The sequence below is a fragment of the Apium graveolens genome, chromosome 6, assembly GCF_009905375.1.
Source record: "Apium graveolens cultivar Ventura chromosome 6, ASM990537v1, whole genome shotgun sequence".
In the NCBI taxonomy this organism is placed as follows: Eukaryota; Viridiplantae; Streptophyta; class Magnoliopsida; order Apiales; family Apiaceae; genus Apium; species Apium graveolens.
In genome coordinates this window covers 298,013,186-298,025,206 of record NC_133652.1, presented here as the reverse complement: position 1 = coordinate 298,025,206, position 12,021 = coordinate 298,013,186, and the positions used below count along the sequence as shown (strand labels likewise).

At 33.2% G+C, this 12,021-nt stretch overlaps 1 protein-coding gene across 1 annotated transcript; it reads left to right on the top strand.

Annotated features, from left to right (window-relative positions):
• Nucleotides 1-9,477: 9,477 nt before the first annotated feature.
• LOC141666278 (uncharacterized) lies at nt 9,478-11,340 on the top strand. The gene is made up of 2 exons (XM_074472269.1): nt 9,478-9,777; nt 9,826-11,340. The coding sequence occupies exons 1-2, from the start codon at nt 9,478-9,480 to the stop codon at nt 11,338-11,340; spliced, it is 1,815 nt and encodes a 604-aa protein (XP_074328370.1).
• The last annotated feature ends 681 nt before the right edge of the window (nt 11,341-12,021 follow it).

The window sequence follows — 12,021 nt, the reverse complement described above, 5'->3', positions numbered from 1 at the left end:
TAAGGTCACACACAAACATAAAATAAATTGATTAGTATAATTCAACAAATATGAACATACAATATAAATAATGTGTGGGCTTCTTTTCTTTAAATTTTCATTTTTTAATATATCATGTATTTGATTAATTATGAGGAACAAAAATATTAATACAAATGGAAGTGAATTTTTTTCTAACTTTGACATATATTATTGAAAGGATAATAAATTTACTTACATATATAAAAGGAAAATGGGATATTATTATAGTGTTTGATTTTTACCAAAAGTTTTTGCAAAAAACACATATGAAAGGAAAATGAAGAAACGGGGAAATATAAATTATTACTTTAATTTTGTTAACCAACATCAATTCATGATAACCTCTAAACCTTGTTAGCTTAGTCCCCCACCAGTTCATTTGATTAGTCCTCCACCAATTCAGTTAAAGATGTGTTTAACCTTGCAGCACCAAAACACTTTTTCATAGAGAATACAAATAACTCCAAAACACTATTTCATGGCCCCCTTTACCTATATTAGGGTTTTACCTGCCTTTTTATATACTTTATTTTCAGTCAAAATTGTATATAATTGTTTCAATTGGCCCAATATAGTTTAAATTATTTTTTTATCTTAGTATCAATTTCTTATTACAAATTTCAATTTTTTTCTTTTTATAAAAATATAATTTAACAAAGTCTACTCTTTGATTTACCAGCATAGGTAAACAAGCATTACTATAATTTATTTTATATTGTAAATAAAATGAGTTTCTATAAATTAAGTGGTAAGCATTGTATAAAAAACTTAACTTGAAAATGACATTTTGTGGAGAGTTTTAAATTTTATTTAGTGAAATTATATATAAATTTCCTACTCGCCTCAACTAACAATAATATATGTACTACTACAACCCTAACTAACAATAATAGAAGTACTACTATAATAGATTCAACTCTAAAAACCTCTCACAATAATTAGGAAATTAATTGTCATGTACAAATTAATATTACCATAACAACATTTAATCAAATTAAATTTTTAGAGGTATAAGATGGCATAGTATTTAGCATAAAATGATTTAGAAATAGTTGGTGCAATCACTAATGGGTAATTCAGAGGATGGAATCATGGGCATCCCCACTTCCAAGTTGTACCAAGTAACTAACATCCTTAAGAATCATCTCTATACCAGTAAGATAGCCTATCACTTGCAACTACAGAGAACACCTGTAAGTTTGTAGTAGAATATTTATAAATATTTCATTGTTTTTCAAAATGGTTAGTAAGAGGTAAATAGAGAAAATATTTATAACTTGTCTCGTTTATGAGTGATTGTGTGGTCTTACAAAAGGAAGTAGGATACAAGGTTATGGCTCATATTATGAATTTGACATAGTTTTGTTAAAACTTCTTAAAGTTTCTCAAAGAGAATTGAGGAACTAACATATTTTACTATTAATCTTGTATGTGGTCAAAATAAACCTATGATTTGAACATATAGTCACACAATATCCAATAATGTAAAACAAAGATGAGCACCGAATAATCCCATTCTAAAAATTTTGTAAGCAATTAGATGATGAAAAAAAATGGACTACAATTAAAATCATTGCACTTGTAATTCTTAAATCATCTATAAACTGCCATGGTTTATAATATTTACATTAAATCTACAAATATAGGATTCAACATGTTTCTACTTTCTATGCATCTCAGAAAGAATACATAATCAAACAAAAAGTATTTTCAGTGTTTTGCTTAAGGTGCATATAAGAACAAAGCCTTTAACTTGTTATTGTTGCAAGGGAAGTGTGCCTTGCTATTATGTTATCAAGTATTTCCTCGATAATTAGATCAAGTGATGCCAGATAAAAGTTGAATGGAAGGAGTACAAAATCTCCTGTTCAATTTGTTTCACCTTTTTTTGGCTCTCATTGCATAAGCAACTCATTACTTCTTGTTTATATATAAAAATAATAAATAAGACTCTCTCTTAGGATGGTTAGGAGGGTCACATATATTTCAACATATAAAGTGAATTCAATAATTATTGTAGCTTGCTAGAATCAATAATATATGATCACATTTTATGTAATACAACTTATGTATTATAAACACTATCAGATATTGTCGCTTGTGAATTTTCGAACATAAAATCATATAATAACGCTATGTTAAATTGTAGAAATATATAAAAACACTTTCCAAGATAATCAAAAATTAATAACTTGTCATTCTCTAAGAACAACTTTGTCATCAATATCACCAACACCAAGAAAATGCTTGATGTACCATTGGATCATCGTTCTTTGGAGCAGACCTTGACGCTTAATGATATATAATGATATTTCTAAATGGTAAGGTTTTCTCCAAAAACTTTATCAAAATATCCCCAATTTATTTTTGTTCCTCTATAAGAGAATGGTAATGTGTGATATAATAGGTGAGTAATGGTATTTGATTTCTTAAACCTTAAATCTAATAAACATGGTTAACAATATGGAAATTAAAATTAATCTAAATTTAAAATAAATAAAAAAATAGTAGAGATGATAGAAACATTACAATTTTCCTCGTATGTTGGTGGATTGTAGAGTGTTGTATACATGTATTTCTCAATACATGGAGGCTGTAATTTTTTATAATATAGTACTTTGCAATGGAGAAATTTGATCCAAATTAAAGAGTGGTTATTAATTAGAGAGACAAATTGTGTTCAATTTAGTTTTACTTACACATATTTTTCAACAAATCAATTCTATGATAAAATCCTTTTTATCCATATAATTAACAAATTGAGTTCTAGTGGCGGATAGTTGAATCTGGAACATGGTAAAAAGGAGAGAATAAAGTGTACCAAAGTTTTTTAAGTTGTAAAAGAGAACTTTAATCGTTATATCAATAAATATCCATTCCAACCTATCTTATGCCTTAAAATATCAATTCTTAACCCAGCCACACCCTTTTCTCCCTTGTGACTTCAAAGCAATCATTGTATTATGAGCTAATAGCCTCCCTTCATTAAAAGCACTCTGTTTATTAGACACTGTCTAGATTAAACATAGTTTGAACCTATTCACCACCACCTTCGACAGTATGCGCATCATAACATTATAAAAATAGATAGGTCAAAGATCTTCCATATGTTTCAGTTGTTTAACCTTAGGAATAAGACATACAAGCCTACGATTTAATTCCCTAGGCCCATGTCGTGTATCAAAGAAAATCTGACAAAATAGAACAACATATCTTTTAAAAATATTTCAATACGTTTGAAAAATGCCGGGTTCGACCCATGTGGATCTAGTGAGTTGTATTGATGCATGAACAAGACTACATTCTTAACTTCCTCCTCCCTAATAGGTATTATGACCTAGTGATTGTGAAATAATAATTAAAAAAAGTTTGCAAAAAGGGTAAAATTTGACACGACCTTAATCGAATAACCATATATCAAAGAAAACGGTAAAATTTGACAAAAATTTCAACAACTTACCCGAGCAGAAACAAAACCATGTAAAACCATAGGAAAAAACATATGTGTGTGTACTATCCAACTAAATCATAGTGGAAGACATTTAGATGTGGAGGCTATAACAAGGAATATCAGATATGCATGTCCCATAATTACAATATACCTGTTTGTCTTGTCGTGGTTTCGATATTTTTGTTTATAACTATGAGCCAAAGCCAAAGCGACCAAATCGAGATGTTCCTCCAGACTCTGATATTTTACCTTGAGCAGAAGATGCTTTTTTGATGAGTCGATTTGATCCATGTTTGTGGAGAAACGACCCTACAAAGAGAAAGTCAGGTACTGGGATTTGTAAATAACAATCTGAGAATCTCATATTGAAATTTAATTTAATTCCTTATCACCAAATGATAAGGAGTTGTCAAAAAAGAGCACAAAATGTTTTACCTATCCAAGGGAATCCATGTTATAAAAGATGACAACCTTTCCACTTTTGCTAACTTGATACATTTCCTTGTAGTAGGTAGCAAGGTCATAGTTGCAGATCAATGTCCTCCACCAATACTATAGATGTCATTTTCTTCGTTATTTGTATTAGTAACATATCGCCTCTCCGTCCTTGAACTATTCTTGTTATCGACACTTGTGGTATCTCTTCTTTCAAGACATTCGTTCTCACTTCCCGTAGCTCGGGTCATCTTCTCACAATTTTCTTTTATCTTTTTCTAAAATGAAACCAGTAAAAAAAATTATAAGATGTGAATTATAATAACACTTGCTTAATTGATTATTAATAAACAATTATACAAATACCTTTATATGACCTAGGCGATTGGACACAAGCTTTTTATTTAACGAGTCAATATATAATAAAACATATGAAAGTATTGAATTTCTTCTTTATAGTACTTCATTCTATAAAGATTAACAAACTATTAGAACATGGAGCAAACAAAAAGTCCAAAATACAAATTCTACTTTTACAACGACAAGTGATACCTTACAATTTCATACCACTGTCATTCCAAACAAATCCCATTACAACTCAGAACTGATAATAAGACACGATTGACAGATAAATATAACTTAATAAACAAAACCCTAATTAACACATAGTGTAACATCCATAAAAGATCCCAAACACAAAATAACATAGAAACAAAAAACAAAGAGGTAAATTAAACAATAATTAACAATAATCGACCAAATTTAATCTTCTCCTAAATTAAATTTAGTGAATTGAAAGAACTTTAGGAAAGATGATTTGGGAAAAAAATACATTCCGCTCAAGGTTTAATCTTTTCCGAGATTTAATCTTCTTGGAGCTTGAGTCTTTACAAAGATTTAATATTCAGTGTTTGAGAGAAATATTTCAGCAAATATTTAATCTTTCGTCGCAGTGGAGATTGGTTGATAGTCTGTGTTTTTTTTTTGTTTATTTAATAGACAGCCGAGAAAACAATTTCAGCAAGCCCGCTGACAAGTTTTGAACAAGACCGCCTAACTTTTGGGCCCAAATCTCTTATCTACTGTAACGATTATATAATGTATTGCAATAATATGTATTTGTAACGATCTCGAAATTTTGTTGATTCAATTGCAATGTTTTTAAAATCAACACCAATAATTAAACTCGCCATAAATGGAACTGCACGAACTTCAACACCAACACCAATAATACCACCACTAAGCTACCAATACGACCACTAAGCTACCACCAATGCCACCACCAATGCCACTACTAAGACTAACTAATATAACATCAAAGCTACCACCTGTAATACCATAATTAAACTCGCCATAAATGGAACTGCTTAAGCTAGCACGAACTTGAACACCAACACCAATAATACCACCACCAATTCTCCAGCAAAGATTACCGCTTTCAATGCCACCAATTTCCCTAATAAGAGCACCAAGACCAATGACACCATCAATGCCAGCAAATCCACTACTAATATTATCGTTTCTGGTACCACCAATGTAACCACTAAAGATGCTAGTCTTGCTGCCACTAATCCCACTTTTAAAACTACCCAATATACCACCAATGCTACCACCACTTATGCCATTATTAAAGTTACCACCAATGATACTCCTTAAGTTAGCATGAACTTCACCACCAACAATCCCAGTATCAATTCCACTCCTAAGATTACGACTACTAGTGCCACCGATTGGACTAGTAAAATTATCATCATCAGTGACACCGCCAACAATATTACTACTGGATTAAAGAAAAACCATAACACTATAGTTTTCAATTAGTTACAGATCTATAGAATTTACTAAGCAACGGGTTCCAGTGAGGCTGAAAATGGTGACCCTACCTATTCATGTATTGAAAATATAAGTTCTTCTAACACTAAAAAATTTCCCAAACAAAGCCTACATATCTATCAAGTAAGAAATCTCATTTTCAACCATGTGTGTTGTGAAATGAAGTTAAAAAGTGATGGGGCTTCGTGAGATGGTAAACTCCGAATATAAGTAAACTTCGTGTTTTATTAGGTCAATAGAGAGTAATTTAGAGTTTTTTGTCATATATACATTAGAAAAAAACACACCCCACATAGATCCACTTGTACTATCTGCATTTATATTAATAATATATATTGGCATGGTAAAAGTTAAAGAATAACAAAGAAACCTTACACGGTATATTGATGAAGAGAAACAGATGGCACTTGGAGCATTTTCTTCATTATTTTCGGAACTTGTTGCAAGTAGCAAGAAAAATATAATTCCTGTGAAAATGTCTCTAAAGTAAGGACATACATACACATAAAATAAATTTAATAGTATAATTCAACAAATATGAACATAAAATATATATAATGCCTGGGCTTATGTTCTATAAATTTTCATTTTTTTCATATATCATGTATTTGAGTATTTATGAGGAAGAAAAAAAATTAATACAAATGTAACTGATTTTTTTCTAACCTTGACATATAATCTTGAAAGGATAATTCTTGACATAGAGGTCATGTAAAAACAAATACAAGTGATATTCCATGTAAATCTACATACATATATACATGGAAAATGGGATAGTTATTTCAGTGTTTGATTTCTACCAAAAGTTTATGCAAATAACACATATGAAAAGAAAATGAAGATACAGGGAAATATAAATTATTACCTTAACTTTGTTAAACAACATCAATTTATGATAACCTGTAAACCTTATCCACTTAGTCCTCCACCAATTCATTTGATTAGTCCTCCACCAATTCATTTGGAGATGTGTTTAACCTTAGAGCACCAAAACACTCTTTCATAGAAAATACAAATAACTCCAAAACACTATTTTATGGCCTATTTGATGGCCATGTACAAATTCATTTTGTTTGTAAGGGCGGCGGGCTTGTGCTGATATTAGGGTTTTACCTACCTTTTTAATATTCTATATTTTGCAGGCCCAATTGTATATCATGGGTTTCAATGGGCCCAATTTAGTTTAAATTATTTTTTATCTTAGTATTATTTTCTTATTACAAATTAAAAAATTTTCTTTTTATAAAAATATAATTTAACAAAGTGTGCTCCATGTATTATACAAACTAATTGGGTGTTGATTTACAACCGTAAGTAAACAGGCATTACTCTAATTTATTTTGTATTGTAAATAAAATGAGATTCTATAAATTAAGTGGTAAGAATTTTTTAAAAAACTTAACTAAAAATGATATTTTCTCGGAAATTTTAAATTTTATTTAGTGAAATTATATATAAATTCCCTACTGACCTCAACTAACAATAATATATGTACTACTACAACCCTAACTAAGAATAATAGAAGTACTACAATGTAATATACGAGAAAATAATAATAATAATAATAATAATAATAATAATAACAACAACAACAATGACAAGAACAATAATAATTAGTAATTAATTTGATTTAAATTAGAATAAGAATTAGAATTGTAGGTGTATTTGTAATGTAAACCTACTTGTATTAGTAGTCACTAATTTAATGTATATTATATAAACAATTATATACCCGGCATTCTCGCAAAAACACACAAAACCCTATTCTAACAATACTTTTGGGGAGAGCCGCACGAGAGAGAGAGAAGAACACAGAAGCAGAGTCGTGATTCTTTTGCCACATATGGTACAACTATTCTATCTAATTCATTAATATCCAATGTCACACATTACTTTCATTCTATTCTATGTTATCTTATACTTTGAGAGATTGTATCGGCATTATTTTTTCATAAACAATTTGATAACTTGAATATATTATTTTAGTTAATGCATGTATAGTAGGCGATTTGTAATTCATTATTGTATATGCAAGGTCTGGTTTGCAAGTTGTATTATGAATACATGTGCTTTAGAGCCATTGATAATGATTAATTTAAATTTATTAATTAATGATTGATTATTAAATATTGTTTTTTTATTCTTCCTTTAGAAGTCTACGTTAACATGTTCCTTAATATACACACTTCCTGCACAACTGCTAGAACTTGGATTTACCATCCTTAAATCTTAATATTTAATTATTTTTTTTTTCTTTTCCATATTTTAGTAATTTATTTCCCGATGTATGGAATTTTGTCATTTATTTATTAAAATCATAATAGTTATTTCATGTTCGTCAGTACATTATGCAAGCTGGAATGAGACGAATGTGTTAATATTTATTAATATCATATAAATATTATTATTAATTTTGTTGTGCCCGTGATTATGCTATGAATTCCAAAGTGATACAATAGCATATATATTGTCAAGTTACTTTAATAACGCTAATTTATAATTTTACAGTAAATAGATCGGGGTTGGGAAATTATTGAATCGGTTGTAAATTTCGTAAGTTCTTTTAGTTGCTATATTCGAGGTATAGATTCTGTCCCCTTTTTATTCACTGCTACTCCTCTTATTCATTATATTTATTTGATTCATTCTGTTCTAGTTTCTGTTCGTTCCGTTAATTCTTGGCCGTTTTGACTTTCAAAAATTGTTTTAAATTTGACTTTAAAAATTTTAGATTTTTGTTTATGCGTTTTTCAAAAATTATTTATGACACCCTCTATTTTGGAAATTTGAATTATCCGTCTCGGGTGATTTTAAAATTTTGCGAGAATATTTTTATTTGAACCCTTAGAGATATAGGGTATATCGAGTTAACCAGCTGTAGGGGTACTACGGCCGTGTCATTGCGGCACCAGTGACATGACACTTCCGTGACAGTGTGATTGGTCACGGCGTATCCTTCTGTTAGCTCTTGGGAGGAGCTTTTGCGCATTTGATATTTGTTCAGGATACGTGGGTGCACCCAGAGTTTGATTTGTGATTTGATTTTTGGTGACGTTGTATATGCCGTACACGTTATCCATTTTGTTGCACGCATTAGGTACCCTATGATGTGTGTATTTGTTTCTGTTCTGATCTCGGTATGAAATATCCTAACCCCTCGTTGCTTCAGCCTTATTTTTAAAATTGTTGTTTTATTATAATTTGCATATTGTTTATTTCTAATCTTTTTGTTTTATAATTGTATTCCAAATCCGTACTGGGCGTTTGGCTCACGCCGTATTCTTTTTCTGGCAGGTGCTTAGGGGAATCTGGGATTGTGTGATGGAGATCTCCCTTTATTTCGTTCTTAGGATTTCAGACTTCCATCATTATTGAGACATAATTACTTATTAGAGATTTCAGTATTTATATTTTTGGTTTAGACATTTTGGAGATTTAATATTATTTAGAAGATTTTAGACTGTTTAATTATTGTTAGAAATATATTAGTGCTCTGTTTACAGGTTTTGGATTTTAAGTAATATCTCCCTTCTATTTTAAGAAGGGGGTGTTACAGAGATGGCATCAGAGCTTAGGTTCTTTCTTGTAGAAAGCCTACTTAGGTTGACCTGTGAGTTTGGGTAGACGATAGGATGGGTGTTCCATTTAATTTCGTTTCATTATGCTCTTTATCGTTTCATTTTGCTTCATCATATTTATTCTCGTAATCTTCATACGTTCGCTATCTTATATTGTAGATGCCTCCTAGACGTGATCCTTTTCATATTGACCCCGTTCAGCTTACTGAGATGATAGGGCAAGCAGTGGCTCAGGCTGTACAGCAGGCCTTGGCAAACCAAGGAAATCAGAATGGAGAAGGAAATCAGAATGGAGAGGGAAATCAAAATGGACACGGAAATCAGAATGGCAATGGAAATCAGAATCAGAATGGTCAGGGCCATCAGCTGGAGCCGTTTGTATGGTTGGAGAGGTTTGTGAAGCAGAAACCAGACTCTTTTACTGCAGCACCGACTCCCATTGATGCTGAAAATTGGATTGTTCATCTCGAGAAGATTTTTGATGCACTGGGTTGTGATGAGATTCAGAAGGTCAGGTTAGCAGTTTATAAGTTCGAGGGCGATGCTCAGAGGTGGTGGAGAGGGGTGAAAGCTACTAAAGGGGAGCAGTATGCAGAGGCTTTGGAATGGCAGGGATTCAAGGAAGTATTCTATGAGCAGTACTTCTCTAATGCTGATAGGGAGGCTTATTTGAGGGAATTTCATTCTATTATGCAGCACCAGGATGAGAGCATTACTGACTATATGGCAAGGTTTATAAGATTGGCTGGATTTGCGGGGACAGTTACAGGGACTGCTGCGCAGCAGGCTGATAAATTTAAATGGGGGTTGAAGTCTCATCTGAGGGGTTCCATAATTTCTTTTAAATTTGATAATGTGGCAGAGGCGGCTGATGCAGCAAAGGATGTTGAGAAGGAGCGCATAGATTTTAGGACTTCCAGGTCTAACAGTGGTAGTAAGAGGACTAGGGATGATCAGGGTTTTGCACAGGGTAGACAGTGGTATGGAGGTCAGAATGGTCATCAGGGACAGTGGCACAGACAGAATCAGAATAGGGGTGGTCAGTCATTCCACGGCCGGAATCAGTATGTTGGTCAGAATCAGAATCAGCAGTTTCAGCGACAGAAGCAGCCTAGACAGTGGCAGAATTGTCAGCAGGGACAGAGCCGTTACTCAGTGTATGGGGGAAACCCCAATATGATTCCAGTGGCTCCTTGTGCTACATGTGGTGGACATCATCCAGGTAGAGCTTGTTACAGACAGACTGGGGCTTGTTTCTTGTGTGGTAGCATGTCCCATAAGGCAAGGGATTGCACAGTGTCACGCAACCCTGGTGGAGGAGGAGCTGGCGGTGGTAGTGGTAGTGGAAGTCAGCAGAATCCTACAGCCAGAGTGTTTGCATTGACGGCAAATCAAGCAGCATCTAATTCAGGTACCGTTTCAGGAACACTTCTTATTGGTAGACGTGATGCTTATGTGTTATTTGATACTGGTTCGACCCATTCTGTTGTGTCTTTATCGTTTGTTCGTCATCTAGACGTTGCACCTTCATTATTATATCCTCATATGTCTATTTCTACCCCGATGGGGAATTCTGTTGTTATTTCTGATGTGTATCGAGAGTGTCCGATAGCTGTTGGAGATAGAAGTTGTAAGGTTAACTTGCTTCCCATGGAGATGCATGACTTTGACATTATTTTGGGCATGGATTGGTTGAGTGAACATCGTGCCACAATTGATTGTCAAGGAAAAAGGGTGATCTTTGGGGATGCAGATAAACCAGAATATGTATACCAAGGGTCTCAGCCGAAGGGGGATGTTAAGTTAATTTCTGCTCTAAAGGCGAGTAAATTGTTGTCTAAGGGCTGTAATGGTTACCTTGCTTTCATGAAGGATACATCGAAGGATGAACCTCGCATCGAGGATTATCCAGTTGTGAGGGAGTATGAAGATGTGTTCCCGGATGAGCTACCAGGTTTGCCACCACATAGAGAGGTGGAGTTTACTATTGAACTTGTTCTAGGTGCCGAGCCTATTTCTTAGGCGCCTTATCGAATGGCACCACTTGAGTTGCAAGAATTGAAGGAGCAGCTGCAGGAGTTGTTGGATAGGGGATTTATCAGACCAAGTGTGTCTCCATGGGGCGCTCCTGTGTTGTTTGTGAAGAAGAAGGATGGTTCTATGAGATTGTGCATTGACTATAGGGAGTTGAATAAGGTGACTGTCAGAAACAGGTATCCTTTGCCACGCATTGATGACTTGTTTGATCAGTTACAAGGGGCGAAGTACTTTTCGAAGATAGATTTGAGATCTGGTTACCATCAGTTACGAGTTAGGGAGGAAGACATTCCGAAGACTGCATTTCGCACTCGTTATGGTCATTATGAGTTTCTCGTGATGTCCTTTGGGTTGACGAATGCACCAGCGGTATTTATGGATTTGATGAATCGGGTCTTTCATGATTATCTGGATAAATTTGTTGTGGTCTTCATCGATGATATCTTGATATACTCTAGGAGCAGAGAGGAGCATAAAGAGCATTTACGTACTGTACTTGAAATTTTGAGGGAGAGGAAGTTGTTTGCGAAATTTTCGAAGTGTGAATTCTGGTTGGAGGAAGTGGCATTCTTGGGGCATGTTGTATCTGGTAGGGGCATTGAGTTGGATCCTGCGAAAGTCGAGGCTATTACTAATTGGCCCAGACCTAGCAATGTGACGGAGGTG

Coding starts and splice junctions, on each gene's coding strand:
- LOC141666278 (XM_074472269.1), top strand. CDS start 9,478: ATGCCTCCTAGACGTGATCCTTTTCATATTGACCCCGTTCAGCTTACT. Junction 9,778..9,825: donor TTGATGCTGAAAATTGGATT/GTTCATCTCGAG, acceptor GATGAGATTCAG/AAGGTCAGGTTAGCAGTTTA.